Source organism: Mastigoproctus giganteus, chromosome 8 (genome assembly GCF_048544385.1).
Source record: "Mastigoproctus giganteus isolate SK-2022 chromosome 8, ASM4854438v1, whole genome shotgun sequence".
Taxonomy (NCBI): domain Eukaryota; kingdom Metazoa; phylum Arthropoda; class Arachnida; order Uropygi; family Thelyphonidae; genus Mastigoproctus; species Mastigoproctus giganteus.
The window spans coordinates 19,749,138-19,771,822 of record NC_143582.1 but is presented as its reverse complement, the minus strand read 5'-3'; the positions used below and the strand labels follow the sequence as shown (position 1 = coordinate 19,771,822).

The 22,685-nt window shown below is 34.7% G+C and overlaps 1 protein-coding gene across 1 annotated transcript in view; it reads right to left on the bottom strand.

Moving 5' to 3' along the window:
* The window catches only part of LOC150081314 (lanC-like protein 3), a 33,135-nt gene that overhangs the window by 3,121 nt on the left and 7,329 nt on the right, over window positions 1–22,685 (bottom strand). Inside the window, exons 2-3 of the mRNA XM_090379138.1 lie at window positions 20,353–20,472; window positions 4,755–4,970 (exon numbers count right to left, since the gene is read on the bottom strand). Coding sequence (XP_090235264.1) covers window positions 4,755–4,970; window positions 20,353–20,472 — 336 coding nt within the window. The remainder of the gene's footprint in view (window positions 1–4,754; window positions 4,971–20,352; window positions 20,473–22,685) is intronic.

The following is a 22,685-nucleotide window of genomic DNA, read 5'->3' as shown; positions in this document are numbered from 1 at the left end:
CATCCAGTTCTTTTGTGACTGCATCATAGTATCCGATCAAATTGGTCAGGCAAGACTTTCCCCTGATAAAACCATGCTGTGTCTGAGCTATAACTGAAGTCTTGTCTAGATCATCCTGCAGTGTTACTTTAACCAATGCCTCCATTAATTTTCCTGGAACAGAAGTTAATCTCACAGGTCAATAATTACTTGTGTCAGCCTCTGATCCTCCTTTGTGAATTGGGGTCACATTTGCACATCTCCAGTCTATGGGTACCTCCCGAGTCCAAAGAAGCTCCCATAATTATGGCTAAGGGTTTGCTTACTTCCTTTGCTGCCTCCCTTAATATAATTGGATAGATCTCATCAACCCCAGGTGCCTATGTTACATTTAACTTCAGAAATTTCTTTTCCATTTTCTTCTCGGTTATTAAAATATCCTTTAGCTTCATAGCAGAGTTCGATAAAACTTCTGACATTTACTCCATTATAGAATTCCTCATCTATGAGTGCATGTGCAAAGTACTTATTTCAGCTTGTCAGCAACCTGAGCAGGATCATCAAGCTGAACCCTCAATATCAAGTGGACTTATGTGATTCATCCTCTTCCCTCTAGTTTACATAAGAAAAGCAGTTTTTGCCATTTTTCTCTGGATTCTTTGCATTTTTCTTCTCTGCAAAATGAGTCTCATTTGTTCATCTGACACCAATTTTGGTCTATCCTTTGAATGGTACTTAGTTGGTAAGAAAAGCCTAATAGCTTCTATGATTATTTTCTTGAATTAGTTTTGTCACCCTTTGATCCTCCTTTGTGAATTGGGGTCACGTTTGCACATCTCCAGTCTAGGGGTACCTCCCCCGAGTCCAAAGAAGCTCCCATAATTATGGCTAAGGGTTTGCTTATTTTCTTTGCTGCCTCCTTTAATATAACTGGATAGATCCTATAGGTTCTAATACCTCTCATGTTTGGGGTTTCATAAAAAAAAAAAAAAGGCTAAGAGTAGAAAACTTGCTTCTTGCCCTAATGTTAGCCAAGCATTCTGATCTCTGTCAAAACCAGATGGCTCTATTGTCACTTCAGTCAAGGATAAAGCTGACCTGCTAGCATCCCATTTTTCTTCCAATTCACATGTTAATGATCTTGGTAAAACATCCCCACCATTTCCAACTTGCTTCATTCAATGCCTCCTGTGGTCTTCCGTCAAAAGGATGTCAGAAGGATTTTGACAAATCTTGATGCTAAGAAAGCTCCAGGTCCTGATTCAATTTCACCACTTGTTCTCAAAACCTGTGCTCCTGAACTTACTCCTGTTCTTTGCCACCTTTTTTTCACTTTCTTATTCCTAAGGTGTTTTTCCTTCTGCTTGGAAATTTGCTCATATCCAGCCAGTTCCTAAAAAAAGTTGTCAAATCCCTCCTATCCAATTATCGTCCCATTTTGATTACTTCTACTTTTTCTAAAGTAATGGAGAAATCAATTAACCACCAACTCTTAAACTACCTAGAAACCTTCCGTCTGATCAATGATCGCCAGTATGGATTCCGTCAGTGTTGATCCACTGGTGATATTCTGGTTGTGTTACCCATTTATGGACAAATTCAATGGAAACGTTCCGTGAAACACAAGCAGTTACCCTTGACATCTCAAAGACTTTCAATCATGTTTGGCATAAAGGTCTTCCATACAAGTTTCCATCTTATGATTTGCCAACTGTTTTTTGTAATTGGTTATCCAGTTTTCTCTCTGATCGCTCACTGAGGGTGGTAGATGGCTCTCTGTCTTCTAACTTCTCCACTAATGCTGGTGTCCCCGAAGATTCAGTTCTTTCCCCCACTCTTTTCTTCTTGTATATTAATGACCTTCTTTCATTGACTGGAAATCCTATCCATAGTTTTGCCGATGATAGCACATTGCATTGCACTTTCCATTTTGAGAAACCTTGCTCTGCTCAATCAGCTTCAACTTCTCGAAAATCTGCTACCAATTCCTTAAATGCTGATCTTCAGGTAATTCTCCAGTGGGGCAAACACAACTTAGTTGATTTCAATCCGTCTAAAACTCAGTCTTGTCTTATATCTCGCAAAAAGGATTCTTCTGCTTCTATGCTTATCTTTGGTGACACTGATTTCTAGGCAAAATGATATATCTCTTTTGGGGATTACCCTGACTTCTAATCTCTCTTGGCACAAGCACATTACAAATATTGCTTCCTCTGCACCTAAAAAACTTGGTTTTCTCTTTCGCTCTCGGCATTACTTTTCTTCCAAACAGCTGTTCACTCTGTACAAATCACAAATCAGCCCTACCATGGAATATTGTTCCCCCATCTGGGGCGGTGCCCCCAAAACCTCTCTCAGGCTTCTAGATTCCATTCAGAAGAGGGCAGTTAGGTTAATTAATGACTTATCTCTAGCAGAGTCTCTCCATTTACTGTCTCATAGATGTACTGTTTTTGCTGCATGCCTCTACAGATACTTCCATGGGCACTGTTCTTCTGAATCAGCTTCTATAATTCCCGCTCTATCTTTCAAAACAGTTTTCGATCGTGTTTGGCATAAAGGTCTTCTAAACAAGCTTCCATCTTATGGTTTGCCAACTGTTTTTAGTAATTGGTTATCCAGTTTTCTCTCTCTAATCGCTCACTGAGGGTAATGGTAGCTGGCTCTCTGTCTTCTAACTTCTCCGCTAATGCCGGTGTCCCCCAAGGTTCAGTTCTTTCCCCCCACTCTTTTCCTCTTGTATATTAATGACCTTCTTTCATTGACTGGAAATCCTATCCATAGTTTTGCCAATGATAGCACATTGCATTTCACTTTCCATTTTAAGAAACCTTGTTCTGCTCAATCAGCTTCAACTTCTCAAAAATCTGCTACCAATTCCTTAAATGCCGATCTTCTTGTATTTCTACAGTGTGGCAAAGACAACTTAGTTGATTTCAACCCTTCTAAAACTCAGTCTTGTCTTATATCTGGCAAAAAGATTCTTATGCTTTTCTTTAGTGACACTCCAATTTCTAGGCAAAATGATATATCTCTTTTGGGGATTACCCTGACTTCTAATCTCTCTTGGCACAAGCATATTACAAATATTGCTTCCTTTGCATCTGAAAAACTTTGTCTTCTCTTTCGCTCTCAGTGTTACTTTTCTTCCAAACAGTTATTCACTCTGTACAAATCGCAAATCCGCCCTACCATGGAATATTGTTGCCACATCTGGGGTAGTGCCCTCAAAACCTCTCTCAGGCTTCTTGATTGTGTTCAGAAGAGGGAAGTTAGGTTAATTAATGATTCATCTCTAACAGAGTCTCTCCATTCGCTGTCTCATAGACATACTGGTTCTGCTGCATGCTTCTTCTACAGATACTTCCATGGGCAGTGTTCTTCTGAATTGGCTTCTATAATTCCTGCTCTCTCTCTTTCAAAACAGTCCGATCACGTGCCGCCAACATCCATTTACTGTCCAACTTCAAATTCACAGAACCAACTTTTCATCTTCGTCATTTATTCATTCAACTGCCGTTTTCTGGAACAACCTTCTTTCGTATGTATTTCCTGAAAATTACAGTCTACAGAAGTTCAAGTCTAATATCAACAAATATCTTCTTTCGTCTTCTCAACTTCCAACCCAAGCACGGTACTAAGTACTATAGGTTCTAATACCTCTCGTGTTTGGGGTTTCCATAAAAAAAATAATAAAAAAATGGGGGTTGTTTCGCAGTGTTCTGGGATCAAACTATAGATTCTTTTCTGCTGTTACTTGTCAGATATGACAGTAAATCTAACAAGTAACAGCAGAGAATGCAAAGCACCAACACAGCATCACACCCAGAAGCATTCACACTACTCCCTCCACCACCCACAACATCTGACAGGCTTATGCAAGTCACAGGGAATAGGACACTACTGAAATCAAAATGAGTGGGCTTAAAAATTACATCCTTGATGAAGTATAAATACATAAATAATAGTTTCAGATACTTTCCCTAATTTTGGCCCATGGTATCATATCCTAATATAAACCAATGTTTTGGTTTGAGAAGAAAAAAAAATCAGTTTACAAGTGGGTTTTTTTTTTTTTTTTTTTTTTTTTTTTGTAAATGGTGAGGACGGCAGCAGCTAACAATAGATAACCCAAACAAACAACACCAACAGCCAGCCAATCCAACAGATTATCTTTGGGACATAATGTATGCAACAAATCTACTGGCTAATTGCTGATCAGTTTTCCTGCTCAGCATTCCTTACATCCCACTAGGGCATTCACAAAGCAGACAACAAAATGTAAAGTAGCACATGGCCCACTACTAAGAAAAGAGAAAAGAAGATAACATATAAGTCTTAAACTTTTAGAATTTTCATTACGTTTGCCACTACATTAAATCTGAAGAAGAGTGTACTGCAAGCTTGTAATGTATGGCCTATTATCAATATGGTTTATTTAAATTATATGAATTCCAACCTTTTAAGTTTCGAATATCTCAAAATCTGCTTAAAAAGTTTTGGTATTTAAAATTTTTGATTTTTAATAGCTTACAGCTCTGAAAATCAAAAAGTCGCTCAAGTGTTATCTCCATTTTATTAGGTAGTGTAGCGAGTTTTGCATAACATTAATTCCTGTATATAATCATGTCTAACACACACACACACACACACACACACACACACACACACACACACACACACACACACACTATATTACAAAAATGGTCACAAACTAGTTCTTAATGAGAGGTATCAAAACATTAAATTAATGTACAAAAATATTTAATACTTACCTGGTGCTCCATGACACCAATGAACTAATTCATTTTTTGGATCCCTTGGTATTGAAATTTCATCCATTGCACATGGAAAATTTCCACTTGGTGTCTGAAGACTCAGCATAAAATCTACAGAAGATTTAATATCAGTTTCTGCACTTGGATTGGCTATCAGAAAGTCTGGAAAACTAAGCAGTACTTGAAGTATAGAAGAAAGACCATGTGCTGCTCCTATTATCAAAAAAAAAAAAAAAAACATTCTTGGTTTGAAAACCTATTCAAGTATACAGTATATGTGTAAGTATCAGTATAAGTATGCATAACGTGACCAGGTCCTTAGTATTCCAATGTGGGACATCTGGGAGGGGGGGGGATTTTACAACCCCCAAGAAATAATATACACATATATTTTTTAAATTTATTTTTCATTTATAAAAAATATTAACATACAAAATATAAATTAAATACATATACTTCTTTGAACTAAACTTATAAAAAAAAATCACACTTCTTAAAAAAAAAAAAAAATTTGACTTTTTTTTTTTCTTTTTTTTTTTTTTTGCAGAAAGGCTGAAATTCAGTATAGGATACCCCTTGTGTTACACTACACGATAAACAGAAGGTTGCACGAAGGGCATCAACTGAGAAAAATAGTTGTAATTAGAAGGAAAGAAAAAACATTTAGGGCGGGTCTTGTTTTTTTATCGGCTTTCATTTTTGTTTAGCGAAAAAAGGTTAAGTTTTTTCTGTGAAACAATACCAATGATAAAAATACATACTTCTTTTAACAATAAAAACAAGAGAAATTAAATATATTTTTCAGGTGAGTGAATTTTTCTTAATAATTCTTTATTATTTGCTATTATTCTTAAAATTCTTCACAAGAATTAGCAAAATTGCACTTAACTTGTAGTATTGCTTTCAGCATTTCTATGGTCAGTTGTGTTTTTGTTGTTGTCCACAACTTATTTACCACCAAAAAACTCTTTCCGTTGTACCATTGGTTCCCGGCAAATGATGTGCATTATGTTTGCCATTAAGTATGGAGGGTACATGTCCAATCCAGGATAGTTTGTAGTGCGGGGCAAACGACTGAAATCCGGGATGTCTGGTCACTTTAAGTATACATAATAAGCATTAGTAGAGGCACATGATGCAAGAAAGCAAGGTTATACAGCATCAGCCAAAAAAAAAAACCCCTTCCCATTTCACTGATCCATTCATTCCAAATGTTTGTCTAGTTTTGCCTTGAATTTATTTAAGCTGTCAACTTTTACAATGACAGATGGAAGTTTGTTCCAACTATCAAGCACCTGCTGACTAAAGGAGAATTTCCTCAATTTGAATTTATGCCCCCTGAAGTGAGTAATCTGAGCAAGAGGAAGAATCCCATTAGCACTGAGCTTGATCAATCCATTCAAGCAGTGGTGGGATTCAGCCGGTTCGCACCGGTTCAGCAGAACCGATACCTAATTTTTTGTTGAGTTCAGTGAACCGGTTGTTAAAATGGCACTTGTGATTAGGGCTCTCTCTAAGGTGGGCACCTGGTAATCTATGCCATTTATTAATTCAGCAAGAAATTTTCATTTAGTATCGATAAAATGAAGAAAATGTGTGTTCTGACTGATGTTTATCAATGGTATAAGCATAGTGCTTGGTTTATAAAAGTTTATGATATGACCACACATGGACGGAACCAGTAAAAATATTCAAATATATAGGCACATATCCGCTCCTACTCTATAATATATTAAAATAAAACATTTTTAAAATTTTTTGCAGTAGTACTTAAAAGGATGAAAAGGCAACAGAGTTTGACAGATTTTTTGAATAAGAAACAAAAATCAGAATTTGTTGTATTAGAATTGGCCTTGGATTCAGTTACATCACCAACAATTTTCGTTGAACTAGTTGAATTGGAAAAACAAGATGCAGAGACAATATGTTCTTCAGTTATGGAAAGTTTAAATAATGTTAGGCATACTAAGAACTACCTAGAAAAAAATTCAATAGGATTTTGCTCTGATGGTGCCAGCATTATGCTTTGGAGAAAATCTGGAGTGAGCACTAGGATTGCAAAAGAGTTTCCAAACATAATAATAAGGCAGTGTTTAAATCATCACCTCTATCTTGTTTTAGATGATTCAATAAAGGAAATAAAACAAGTAAATCATTTTAAAATATTTATTCATAAGATATATACTATTTTTCATCAATCCAATAAGAACCAAATTGAACTTTCCAAAAATATCCGAACAACTTGGAATTGAAATTATAAAGATTGGTAGAGTTTTGGGACCAAGATGGGCTGCCTGTGGTTTAAGGTCAACCCTAGCTGTGTGGCCCGCTTATCCAGCGCTACATCACTATTTTTATTCAAATAAAAAGTACTTAGGTATGGCTGCCCGTCTTGAAAATATATATTTTATAACTGATTTGGCACATTGATGATTGATATTTTAAACGGAATTTCTCTTCTTTCAAATGCACTGCAAGCAAGAAATATAGATATAATAAAGGCTGGAAAACTCGTGATAAGATCTATTAAAGCATTTCAAATGCTTGGAAAGGAAAAGGGTCCATAAGAAAAAAAAAGTTGATGAATTAATTACTTCAGAAATCTTCAAAAAATATAAAATTTGTAGAAAATCATCGATTTGTCCGGCTTCCTCGGGGAAGACTTTTAGAAAACATCGTAATGAATTTGAAAAAAAGACTAATGGATTGTGAACATTTAAAAACAAGTTGTAGCCAATTTCAAGATAGGAATAAATTACAATTTCTCAATTTTTTGTAGCCAGATTACTGGAATATTGAAGAAGTACTAGTTCCATGGAAAGCAGCTGAAGAACAAGTGCTCGTATTTAATGACATTTTTAATTACCAAATTGATATTAATGATTATCGAGATTTAGTGGAAAACGTTTTAAAAAATTTCCAGAATTATGCAATTCCTGAAAGTGTTCAAAGAGCTAAAAATATTGTCAGAACAATTGCTGTAAGTTCAGCAGAAGCGGAAAGGGGTTTTTCAAAGATGAACATAATATGTTCAGAGAAGAGAAGTTGCCTAACTGTTTCTAATATATCAAACACAATGACTATTAGTCTAATCAGCCTACTTCTAAAGGAATGGGACCTTACTCCTAAAGTGAAAAGATGGTTAAGGATAAACCACTCAGCCAATGATGCTTGGATAAAAGCGAAGAAAATTGCAAGTGAGGACGCCAATCAAGAAGCAATATGGAAATATCTTAAATAACAGTTTTATTGTTTTTTGTCAGGTATTATTTAATATTTTAAAACTCTTTCTTATAACATAATCTAGTTTTGTGGACCTCTTTTACTGTTCTTATTTAAGTATTAACTGCATGAAATAATAAACTACCTTTCGTCATATAGTTTTTTATACTTAGAACGGTCATTAGGGCAGCGAACCGGTTGTTAAATTATTTGAATCCCACTACTACATTCAAGGCATTATACACCTCAATTAGAACACATCACAGGTGCCTAGTCTCCAGAAGCTGCAATTTTCAGAACTTAAGCCTTTCTTGGTAACACCAAGCCTTTGTTCCACTCACCAATCTCGTTGTCCTTCTCTGTACTCATTCTAGCAGCTCTACATCTTTCCTAAAATGAGGCCTCCACACCTATATATAGTACTCAAGGTGTGGCCTGACCATTACCGTATACAAGGGGATAATCACCTCCTGATCCTTGCTAGAAAAATTCCTGTATATCGTTGATAAGATCCCTTGACCTATTCTGGCAGCCTGTCTGCACTGCTCAGAAAACTTCATATCTGACTGCACAATTACCCCCAGGTCTCTTTCATTCTCCACTACCATGAGTGTAACACCACCACCATTGTCATTACTGTTATTAACAACCCTGCCAACCTTTGTATCATCTGCAACTTTGACATTAAGCTTGATATACCTTCATCAATATCATTGATAAATATACAAAACAACAATAGGCCCAACACTAAACCCTGAGGGACACCACTAATAACATTAGTCCACGTAGAGCAGTATCTATTGATTAACACTCTCTGTCTTCTCCCACTCAACCATCCTTTTATCCATTGTAGCAACTTGCCCTTAATGCCATACTGTCCCAATCTGTACAGTAGTCTTCCATGCGCAACAGTATCAAAAGGTCTCCTGAAATCCAAGTATAATAATACAGTATATTATTATTAATAGCTATATGGTGCAAGGAAGCCTGAGGCTTTTGCTGCACCAGCCAAAAAAAAATTTCTGAGTTACAGAGAGAGAGAGAGAGAGAGAGAGAGAGAGAGAGAGAGAGAGAAGGGAATCACCAAGAAAGAGAAGAATGATGATGATATCCAGCTCAGGACTCTTTCAAATATAATCAATAAAAAATGAAAACTGTGTGACTCAAGATAAAGTAAGTTTTAAAATATGGACAGATACATGAAATAAACAGATAAAATGGTGAAATAGATAAAAATGAAAACAGAATAAAATCCAGGCAGTACAGCATCCATTGTGAAAGCTAGAGCAATCAACACTTTTGAAAAATAATATATTAAAAAAAAAAAAAAGACTGTAATTAAGCTTACAAAAATTCATTAACACATTCACTGCTATTATTATGCATAAAACAGCACTAGGAGTAATGTGGCACAATGCACATCTGTATTCAAAATGCACCCAAACACTGTGCCATGACACACCTATGAGTAGTCATTCTTAAGCAGTTAACAATGAGTTGTAAACATAAAGGCACATGAAATTAACATTCACTGTGTCACAGTATTGCCATAATTGCTTTACAGTAATGCTTTGGCTGTTGTTTATAGACTTGGCACAAGTTTTATTTGTTCTTTGCTTGATGTTAGTTTATGTATATGAATAAACTTTTGATGAACTTTTAAGATTTGTTCTGATTTACAGCTAAGCACCAAAGAAGGGTTTGTTTTTAGCAATGAATTCCAAATTTTTAATTTTCAATCACTATGAATGAATTTTCAGAATGCTGGGGATGTTGATGCATTGATTTTATTTCAGCATTCCGAAATTTACGGCACACTGAACATGTTAAATAAAAACAATAATGTTTACGAGAACAGTTTATATTAAAAAGTAACTTAAGCAGTAAGTTTATAGTATCGTATCTGTACTCAATCAATTATTGTATCAAAAAAGATCATGTCAATGGAAAGCATACATGTGTCTTATTAACTTTAAAATAGAAACTGGATATATGAAGAAGACTAGAAAAACAAGTAAAAATTTTATGAAGGAGTATGATCTTGAAATGTTGGAAATTTATGATATAAAAGCATAATTGGTGACAACTTTTCAATGATAAAGAGTTTGAAAAGGGGTTATTTTTTAAAATTAAGCCAAAGAAATAATGTACGCATCAGTTTCACTTTCAGTAAATCATTGTTTCCAACAGGATGCTATCCATTTCAGGAGACAAAAATCAAATATATTTCAGCTCCATCGTAAACCACACTTTATGATATACTACTGTTTACAGTGAAGATACTTCTCAATGCACTATCACTCTGTGTTTCACAACTAACGACTTCAGCCTTCAAATATCAAAATTTAGCCCCAAGATAAAAGTCATTCTTGGTTATTCTGGCAAACTTCTTGTAATAAATTGAAGAACTTGTTTAAAAATTAAAACACTATTTTTTATCATCCAAAAGTGTAAAAAAGTGTAAAAAAAAAAAAAAAAATCCTTCAAGCTAAAAAGACCAAAATATTCAAATAGTGTTAAACAAACTAATATGAAATGAGGTAAAAACTTAATTAAAAGCTTAAAAATAATATTCGGCAAGTTATTTATATAATACAAAAATAATATCTACCATAATACTAATAATACATAATAATACAAATAATAATATCTACCATAATACAAACAAAATATTTGCAAATAAGTTATGAAGTAAAAGTTAGCATTTTGTGTCTATAACAAAAAGTGTTAGAAAAACAAAGCAAATAAAAAATTACTAGATTAACAAAGAATATATAACTTATAATCATCTTCCATTTTGATACATTATTCCATTATAGGGAATAACCTACATGTTCTTTTGTAAGTTTCCTGTCAACCTTCTTATCTAATAATACCTGCTTCCCATCACATGATATGATAGGTGCAATTTGCTAAAAACAGGTAAATAGATCATAAATATGCTGTAACTGTTGAACTACGCTGAAAATGAAGATTCATTTATTAAAGCAGAGCAAGATTACAGATAAAAGTACAATAAACCCTTGATTCAACAGACTTCAGAAATAATGGACATCATCTGCCAAGTGCTTTTCTTCTATACAGGATTCAATGAAGTGACTGCCTCAGTCCGATGTTATTTATCATCAGTTGAAATAATTTAATTAACATTAAAGCAGATTCAACTCACAGCTAAATGGGGAGGCTGTCCTTCCTTTCATTTACCAGTAAGTATAAAATAATCAGAGACAAACCAAAATACATTTTTTGGTTTGTCTTTTTTTTTTTTTCAAAGTAACTTGTTGTTGAAATGCTGTACTAAGTTCCTGCTGTTATGGAAAAAAAAATAATATTAAATAAAATTATGTTTTGTACCCTCTAGAAGATTCACATCATAGAGAACAAAGATGCCAGGATTTTCCTCATTATCAGCTCCCATTAGCCTGCCCAGCATGTCAGACATCAGTCAAGTGTCACCCACACCTCCAGTGAGAGTACTTAAGAGCTCATCAAACTTCATTCTTCAGTCAGAATTTCTTCTGCTGCTATATGACACAGCAAGTAGTTAGCCAATCTCAAGTAGAGGAAATATCACTTTTTCCCTGTGAACTATTCTAGGATTTTGATCCAGTACAACATGAAAATTGGCCATGAACCCATACTTCAACAGACATAACACACAATGGTGCAATTTGGTGTAAGTTGCTCATGTGCTTAAAGGCCAACAACAGTATATGGCACATCAAAATTTAGAGCTCTTCTACTCCAAGAACTGGCAAGTGCAGTAAAATACAGTATTGCAACATTTAATATTTATTTCATAGCACAGCACTTTTTCATAACATTCTAATAACTTCAATGACTATATGTATTTCTATCAAGTTTAACAGATAGGCCCATATAGTCTGTTAAATAAGCTTTTTGTTTATACTCCGGAATGACCACATAAGGTCAGTGGAGTTCGCAAGATGGAAAGAATACAAGAACATTATACTACACAGGCAATCCCCGTATAACACGGTACTTCTACAACATGGTTTCACTCTAACACGATTGATAAATTGCAGCAATCTTTGCACAACTTTGTACAGGATTGTATAACATGGTTAGAGAATTGCAGCAAACCTCACATAACACTGTATTTTTGAGCTTTTGTGCAGGGAAAACCCTGCTATTATGTTGGATGTAATTTTTCAACATTTCCATTCTTTTTTGTGAATCCCTACTAGTGACTCACTAGTCATTATGGAAAAAAAAAAAAAAAACATATTGGATATTCCCCATGTTAGGTTCTGTGCTATTGAACTTGCGCTGGTTTAAGACCATAAAAAATTGTGACTTCAAAGCATGCAGTTTGTGACTTTTAAAGTTATTTTGGTTTTTATTTGATTGTTTATAAATTTTTCCATATTATTAAACTTTGTTATGTATCACTCACTTTGTTCTTAAGAACAATATTAGAATAATTTCTTTGTTGTGAATTAAATTCCAGCCTTAAATTACACCTAAGGAAAGTTAAAAAAGTACTGCTCAAAAGAAACTTTATTTCTCTAGAATCAAAAATAAAAATTTTGGATCATCTTAAAAAAGGGGAAAAGGTATCATAAGTTGCAAAATGTTTAAATTTAAGTGAACCAACAATATAAAGAAAAATGAACAGAAAATTAGAACTGCTGTTGCTGCAGGATTTTTCATTTCTGCAAATATGACAGCTTGTCCCCGAGTGCCAATAATTAAGGAAATGGAAAAACCGCTCAGTATACGGATTGATGATAGCAGTAAAAAACGGATCCCATTAGATGGCAATGTAATTAAACAAAAGGCACTAAAAATTTATAACCATTTAAAAGAAAATGGAGAATCTTTTGTTAACCTGGAGTTCACTGCCAGTAAAGGTTGGTTTGAGTGTTTTAAAAACCGCTTCTCTTTATATAACATAATAATTCAAGGGGAAAAGTGCACTGGTTGATAATGAAGCTGCAAAGAAGTATGCAGAAGAATTTCAAAAACACATCACATCAAGTTTTCAATGCCGATGAGACAGGTCTTAGGTGATAAAAAAAAAATGCCCAAAACAAAAAAAAGTTTATTTCAAAAAAAGAGAAAACTGCACCAGGTTTTAAGGCATCAAAAGATTGAGTAATGTTACTTATGTGCAGTAATGCATTAGGAGATTACATGGTAAAACCTATGCTAGTTCATAGATCCTCTAATCCACATGCAATGAAAGGTGGAAATAAAAACACATTACTGGTATATTTGAAAGCAAATAAAAAAGCTTGGATAACTGCCAATTTATTTAAAGAATAGTTTCTAAATTGTTTTGTGCCAGCTGTAGAAAACTATTTAAAGCAGAAAAATTAAATTTCAGTTTTATTACTATTGGATAACATGCCAGGCCATCCAAAAGATTTAAGTCATCCAAACATTGAAGTAATGTTCCTACTACCTAATAAGAACTTCTTTAATTGAGCCATCAGAAAATCGTTACAATGGATTTTGGAAAAAATTGATTCCGAATCTATTGAAGTGACGGAGACATAGAAACATTTTTCAATTGTAGATTGTATCGGAATCATAGCTTTATTGCTCAAAGAAGTAAAACCTCAACATTAAATGCGTGCTGGAAAAATGTATGGCCAGAGTCAGTTCGTTCAGGAAATATGGTCAAACTGGCAGAAAACGGAATCAGTGCGATAGTAGAACTTGCTAAGTTGGTAGGTGGGGAAGGTTTTGATGATATGACTACTGAAGATGTTCACGAATTATTGGTAGAAAAAGAGGCTGCTGAAGCAGATTTGGTGGAAATGGCATTGGAGGTAAACCAAATCAATTCAGAGGATGATAGCACAGATGAAAATTCTGAAGTTCCAAATTTTACACTAAAAAAGCATACAGGAAGGCTTAGCCGGAGCAATTAGAATCTTATTTTTTTGAATGTAGATCCTTTGACTGAAAGGAGCACAAAGTTCATAAGGGAGCTTCAAAAATGCTTCACTCTATACCATGAAATTTACAAAGATCTATCAAGCAAAAGTAAACAAACCTAGATTACAGATTTTTTAAAGAGAGCAGAAGATGCATGAAATCTAGATGCTGCAAAAGAAAGTTCAGAAGATAAAGATATTCTACAACAGAAAAAACATTCTTGTTTTATTGTGCTTAGCAGATGAAGAGGAAGAAAATTAAATGAAAACACATTATCTGACATATATATATGTAAAACAGTTTGTAAGATGTTTGTTCAGTTATTACTATTTTTAATAAAAATTAAGTTTCCGATAGTTATTAAAAAAAAATGGTACATTTTTGTTAGCTTTTGGAACATCACCCTCCTTTTTGTACTGGTTCTTAGTCCCGTATAACACGGTTTTGCACTACATGAGATTTTATAGGAACCTAACTACCATGTTATATGAGGGTTACCTGTATTTATTAGTCACACAGGCTAAGCATGTGCATTTATGTACCCTTGTACTTGATCACTCGGCTATAGAGGCCTTAAATCAAGGTTTACTGTACGGAATTCATTTAGCTTCCTAGGAATATATTAGCAACAGTGTTGAAAACTGTCATTAAAAATAGTTTCTTTTTTTAAACCATGTGAAGGATGTCCAAATTGAATAAAAAAAAAAAAAAAAAAAAAAAAGCCTTTTTTTTTTTTAAACAGATTCCCCCAAAAATCTGTGCAATGTGTCTTCCCTCCCTCTTCAACTTGAAATATCAAAATCTAATTTACACCATATTTTGTATAAATGTCTATATAAAATCAGCTTATTTATGAAACAAAGCCAAACAATCATAGTAGCTCTTCACCAACCAAGTTTTCACTCAGGTGGAAATTGATGATTTTATGTGCGATTTTAAGTGATGATGCCTAATTTCATTTAAGTGTTTCATTCTCTGAACAAACAAGGTTGTTCAGAGGCCCATATTTAACAGAACTGCTAAATATGGACCTCTGAACAACCATGTGGAATGAAACAGGCAGAATGATTTATGAGTAGGCATGCTGGGCAGTCATCAAGGACCCAAAATAAAAAGTTAAGTTTTTCTACTGTTTTTAGCATAATAGTTGCATCATAGAAGATCTCAAAGCAGCCAAATTTAGGGGACACAATTACAACTGTGTATGAAACAGGTCAAACATTTTTCTGGTTAATAAGCAAGAAGTAAAACTCAATAATCCTCTGAACTTGGCAGAAACTGCACTGCAGAATCTTAAGTAACAATTAAATTTTTTTTTTTTTTGCACCTGATGGAATACAATCAGAAACTCATGCCAAAAAGTAAAACTTAAGTAGTGATAGCAACAGGTGTCTTTAATACTTATGGGGTTGCAATTTTCCAATATTTCTCGCTAATCTATTTTTCTACGTTCATAAAACTTGACTCACTCTATTTAGCAGAACTGCTTATTCATATTCTTAACAGTTAGTAATGGAAACATTTTAGTTTAACTGACTTTCAAGCCAGTTGCCTTTCCCATTACTTTGACTTGATAATGGAAACACCGAGTGGGCTGGGAAATGCTGTCACAAAATAGCAAGCTGATATTGCATGTATTACTTTATTATTTATAGTGTAATGATCATTTTTGTTGAAACAAATTAATTTAATTTCCAACTACATTTGGCATCAACAAACTACACAAATTTGCAAAAATATGTGGTATGAAGTGTTTTTTAATTTGAATTTAATATTATGACAGAATACACATGTAATGCCTTTCTCCAAATAATCAAAATACAGTTCTTTTCACATACAGAGGAACATGTGTGTGCTAATCTAAAATGAGATTAGGTATAATTATAAACAATGTAAACATGATTCACAGACCAGCCAGACTAACTAACTATCCCTGCCTCCCTCTCTCTCTTTCTCATATATTTTATGTTCAAGCCCTAATTTAAACTTGGATTCAAGGCCTTTCATAGGATGGGCAGATATTAAGCAGAGGTTCATAAGACTGGGTTCTGAAGGACATCAAGAGATTGCGATCATATTGGTACTGCAGTGATACACAAAAAAAAGACACTGATTTACATCACAGATGAGAAAATCTCGATAACTGAGTTGTGGGCATAAATTTATAATTTTAATAATTTTATTAAAATTAAATTAAAATAAATTTATAAATTTATTTATAAATTTATGCCCACAACTCCAGGGAGGCTCTTTGAGTTATGCATAAGGTCATCTTGCATCAGTAATGATTTGGTGAGGTTTGAGCTATGAAGGTACCACAGACTTGTATTTCTGTGAATAAGAAGCTCAAATTTCTATAAAAGAATACCATGCAGATAGTTTAGAGAACACTGAAAATTTAACCAAGGAACCCTGTCAGTAGAACACCTTTTAATAAGATTAAGTTATTAGATGTTCTGTATCATAATAAGCCTATAAAGCTAGGACATCATGGGCATCATGCTATCAAGTTATTCTCAAATTTCGTGATGTTTTTGGAATGGCCTTCTAGGACTAAATCCAAACTCACATGACTTCAGACTATGGTCACAGTTAAAATTCATCCTATTCCATAAAAGACATCCTAATACTGAAAGTCTCTAGATATCAATGTCAGAGAATTAGCCAATAAAGGTGAGAGGTGGCCATTTTGAATAACACTGCTACATTTGTTTATTAAAATATCAATAAATAAATTCTGTTTAGTTTTCTCTTTCTTTTAACAGTAGTTACAACGAAAAAAAAAAAAACAACTTGTAACTGTAATTATGGAAATACAGTCAAATCCAGCACCACCTATTTTCCAGATATGATTAAGAAAATGGGCAAATCCTGAAAACTATCTATGAATCAGCAATTAACTCTAGGATTAACCATTTGCCAAAACATTGTAAAATTGAAATTATTTCCTCTTTCAAAATATACTATACAGAGTATGGTATATTTTGAAAGGGGAAATACATAATACATTTTTTACTGTACTTTATGATATTTACTGTACTTTTCCCTTTACTGGACATTATCTTTCTCTCAAATTTTTTTTATGACTACAACATGGCCATCTGAAATCCAGAAATTTGCAGATTCAGCAAAGATCAGTCTCAATATTACCAGCTTTGTTAGGTTTCATTGTGTTGCATTATCTGAATCAGTATCAGAGCAAGCTTCAAAATTTGCAGGGCGCTGTTAAAGAATAACTTGCGGAGCCCTGTTTATTATTTTTTTCCTTCCAGAAATTTTCAAGTCGACTCGTGCAAGCACTCTTAGAGTAATGATAATGTGGGTTACTAGACATTAAGGCAGCAGTAGGCTTGTTGATAGAAATGTGTAAAAGACACGGATGATATTATTATTTAGACCAGTGCTTTTCAAACTATCTGTGGTGAAGGACCAGTTCCTTTTATTTCCAATCTGTCGCGGACTGATACTTTTGTAAAATACAATAAAAATGAATTACTAGAAAACTGCAAAATTACTTGTTGCGGACCGGTAACAAACAGTTTGTGGAATGGCACCAGTCCGCGGATCACATTTTGAGTAGCACTGATTTAGACCATTTGAGTGTGGGGCCCTATTCGACAGAACTGGTGCACATGCTTGTGGCCAGCTGTGATCAGTATTTCTAAACCTGTCTATAATAACAACCAAATAAATTTTGAATTTCTCTCAGCAATAAAATAACCAAAAAAAAAAAGATTATTTACCAATATATTTTAATGGTTAAACTATATACAAAGGGTACTAGGAAAGTTTTGCAATATGACGCAACAATGAATCACAGGAAGCTGCTTGTTGCTGCATGTTGAGACATGTTCATACGTGCATAGTAGCTGCCGTGCCAAGTCGATGGGCTCAGTTATTCATTAGTAGTGAGAGTGTAAAGTGCTTGCGATGGCATCGTGGTCACAAAATGAGATAAGGACAGTTTTGCGGTATAATTTCGTGCGTGGTTTAACCATAGACCAGTGCTTAGAAGAAATGACTCTTGCACTAGATGATGATTGTCCACATCGTACAACGATATTCAGGTGGTATAGAGAATTCCAAAGGGGAAATTTCACTCTGGAGGATTCTGAGAGGCCGGGAAGGCCACGAATGTCAGTTACGGAGGAAAATGTTACTGCTGTGAGGAAAATGCTTGACGAAAACAGGCGAGTGACCTAACAACAGATAGAGGATACTTTGGGCCTAAATGCACCAGCAATTCGTTCGATTCTGCAAGATCATTTGCACGTGAAGAAACTTTGTTCTCTCTGGGTGCCGCATCAACTGACTGAAGAGCAGATGACACGACGTGTGACTTGGTGCCGGGAGATGTTAAAAAAGTTTGATAAGGGACAATCTCGGTATGTGAACAACATCGTGACAGGTGACGAGACTTGGCTGTACTATTACGATCTGCCGACCAAGGCTCAAAACAAAGTTTGGGTCTTTGATGATGACGACACACCCGTAATTGTCAGAAAATCCCGATCTGTAAAGAAGAAAATGATAGCTGTATTTTTCAAATCGAGTGGAATTGTGGAACGTGTCGTTTTGGACACGCAGAAGACAGTCACAGCTAAGTGGTATACTGAACAATGCCTGCCTAAAGTCATTGGATCTATGAAGAACCTGCGGCCAAAGTCAAGAATGGACACCTGGTACCTCCATCACGATAATGCTCCAGCTAACCGCGCCAAAGCCTGCACCGAATATTTGACCACGACAGGACTGAAACTTCTCGGGCACCCTCCCTACAGTCCAGACCTTGCTCCCTGCGACTTTGCACTGTTCCCGTATGTGAAAATGAAGCTAAAAGGGAGGCGGTTTTTCAGTGATGAGGACCTTCTATGGGCTTGGGACAACGAGTGTTCTTTACTCCCTAGTGAAACTTGGCAGAACTGGTTTAAAGATTGGTTTCGGAGGATGGAGAGGTGTATTGAATGTAGAGGAAATTACTTTGAAAAAATTAAATAAACAAAGCTGTATTGCAAAACTTTCCTAGTACCCTTTGTATTAAAAATACTTTTCATTCTTAAATGTTTTGAATGTATACTTCAGTTTCCTTCACTGCATACCAGTTGATAAGCACCATGTTTCTCAAAGAGTTTTTGTCGTTTAGGAAAACACTATTTATAGAATTTTATACCCATTTTTTTTTTTTTTTTTGTTTTACACTCCTACTACCCTGTTTATATTATCGATTTCATATCATTAGCATTAATTTTACACCTGTAAATATAATTTTAATTTAACTTTCATTAAATTCATTTTTGCAATTATATAAACTCAAACATAACATCTATTCATTTGATTTAATTTTATTAATTTAATATTATTAATAACACATACAGCAGTATTCAACAAATAAAACAAAATCATATAAATTACTGGACTTCACAGAATGAGTAGTTTAATCATTCTGTGAAGCTACTAGCTCACACACTAAGATTTATTTCATTTAACTGCAATTAATTCAATATAATTTTTGCTGTATTTTTTAATTATCCTTCATGCCTGTGACACTGTTCCAGGATGAATACGCAAAACGGACTTAATAAATAAACATCTTAGTGAAAATAACAGTTGGCATTAACTATTTTATGCTTTGCTTATTATTTGAAAAAAATATTTATTATAAACTGGTACATACTAGTTTATGATAAATTTGAGTTGAGGCTTGTAAACTAATATACAATTATCTATTATAAATGTATGTTAGTTTTACTAGAGATAAATGCTGAGTTTAGAAGAAACAGTATTTCTGAGTTTTAATACTTACTGAGTGGTTGTCTTTTACCAAGTATGTATCCAATCAGGGTCGGCTTTAAGGTAAGGCCAAGTAGGCACTGGCATTAGGGGCGCCAAGGTTTAGGGGACACCAACACCACCCCCTCTTCTCCAAAAAACAAAGCCCGCAAGAAACATTTTGTGTATCTCATGTGTTACCATGTTAAAAACAAACAATATAAAATTCATAATTTACTAATTTACATAATTATATTGCATATAATTTACTTTTTGTAAGTAAATAAAATGTAAAATTAATCATTCTAAAAATTGAAAATATTCGCATCGGTCGCCATCAGTAATGTGGCCTAGGGGTACCATATACCTTTGAGCTGGCCCTGTATCCAATATTTTCACTTTTGGGTCTGACCGCAATCTCTCTCTCTCCTACAATCTTTTTCCTCTTTTTATTTTTGAATGAGCTCCATCAGCCGACACACCATTTCTTAAATCAATCAGAATGTGTAGAATGTTTGTCACTGATTTAGAAAGCTAAGGTGGCTTTACACCAAATGTGAAATAAACAGTTTATAAGGTGGCTAAATACCAAATAAACTGCTTATTTGGTGTTTAACAACATATGGGCCACTTTGCATAAGATCAGAATGAATAACTAATAACAAAAAGCTTGATTATTTATTGATTTTAAACTTACCCAAATATTCTGTATCATAATAAGCATACATCAATGGACAAGGTGATTTCTTTCTTTTGGCATACTGTTTCCCAGACTGCACTATTACATTACACATGTGAAGGACCTTTTCCTTTGGTACTATCTGTATAGAAATAAAGTTTATTTACTGTGAACTACACAGACAGGGTGGCAATAAATTAGCAGACAATATGAAGACATTTTTAAGTTTTCATTTGCAAAACATACAGAACAAAGATTTATTGCAAAACAGTGACTCAACATTTAAGTTTTCATGTACTGCCAAAATATACTTTTGCAGTACATGCAATTAACAAAACATGAGTAAGCTGAGTCAGCCGTGAGAAAATTAATTCAAATATTTTCAAAACTAGGACGGCAGAAATCCAAACATTACAAAAGGAAGTATGTATCACTGTCTGGCTCATGCATTATGTGAAAATGCTTTTCATCAACTCCAACTCTCATACAAAATCTAGTTTGTTCAGGCTTTTTATGCGTTGCCCAAAATGAACGCTACCTTCGTTAGCTCATACAATTACAAGTGGGTTGATGATAGCCTGCAAATATTTGGTGGAACATTCTTCCACCATATGTTTGTTAGCAGAATAAATATATCTAACTGCACTTTCTGTCCAAATATTTCTTCTATATCATATAAGTTACTAACCATAAGTTTCTGGACAGCCCTTGCACTGGAAACATGATGGTACAACTATATTTATCACCACCTGCCTCTAGACTGCGATAAATATACCTTTGTAACCAGGAACTGAACAAAACTTAAGTCTTAATTTGTGGTTATAAGATGATGTTTGTGGGGGGGAGGGGCAGAATGATTTATAACAATATGAAAATGTCTGAAATTTTGTAAAGCAATAATAGGGGGGAATTTATGGTACAAGTCTTGTCAATCAGACTGCTTTTAAAAGGATAAGGTAAACTTGAATATAAGATGCAAGAATATTTGCTAATGGTACTGAGACAATGTTAAGACTTGGGAGAAAGAATACACTGAATATAATTTAATGCAAGCTACTACCAAAATGTAGAATTGATGCTTGCTCTACTTTGAACAATTCTATTGGATGTACTTGTGATACAACTGTTTGTAGGTCCAAGGAAATGTCTTTGCCTCAAGGGGTTATATGGGATATAAAATTGTGGAAAAATTGTCTCAAACAGCTTAGTTGTGTTAGACATATATGAATGAACTACTTAATTTGAATTAATGAAAAAGCCAGCAAATTAGTATTAGCATTAGTAAATGCACATGATGCAAGAAAGCAAGCTTATATAGCATCAGCCAAAAAAAAAAAAAAAAAAAAACCCTTCTCATTTCACCCATCCAGCCACTCCGAATGTTTTCTAATTCTGCCTTGAATCTATTTAGGCTATCAACTTCTACAACAAAAGATGGAAGTTTCTTTTGGCAATCAACCACCCGCTGGCTAAAGGCAAACTTCCACACATCTATCCTACAACTGTCTTTCCTCAATTTGAATTTATGGGATTCTTCCTCTTGCCCTCTCAGGCAAGAGGAAGAATCCCATCAGCACTGAGCATGCTCAAACTATTCAAGGCTTTATACACCTCAATCAGATCACCTCGCAGGTGCCTAGTCTCCAGACACTGTAATCTGCAAAACTTAAGACTCTTCACAAGAGCAATCCTTTGTTCCATTCACTAATCTTGTTGCACTTTTCTGTATTCGTTCCAGCAGCTCTACATCCTTCTTAAAATGAGGCCTCCAGACTTGTATACAGTACTCAAGGTGTGGCCTGGAAAGGCAAGGAAACCTGAGACTTATGCTGCACTAGCCAAAAAAATTTCTGAGTTACCCTGTGAGAGAGAGAGAGAGAAAGAGAGAAAGAGAGAGAGAGAGAGAGAGAAAGAGAGAAAGAGAGAGAGAAAGAGAGAGAGAGAGAGAGAGAGAGAGAGAGAGAGAGAGAAAGAGAGAAAGAGAGAGAGAGAGAGAGAAAGAGAGAGAGAGAGAGAGAGAGAGATAAATAGTAGAAGGAATTCACCAAGAAAGAGAAGACTGATGATATCCAGCTCAGGACCCTGGGTGTGCCAAGCCCATACTCGTCAGATGTGGCCCCTAGGGTTAATATACAAGGGGATCCTATATATCACTGACAAGACACCATGAGCTACTCTTGCAGACTGTCTGCACTGCTCAGAAAACTTCATATCTGCCTGCACAATTACCCCCAGGTCCTTTTCATTCTCTACCACTGTCGGTGTAGTACCACAGAGTTGATACATTACTCTACTCTGGGGTTACTGCTTCCCATATTCAGTACTTTACATTTGTCAATTGCTACATCTCA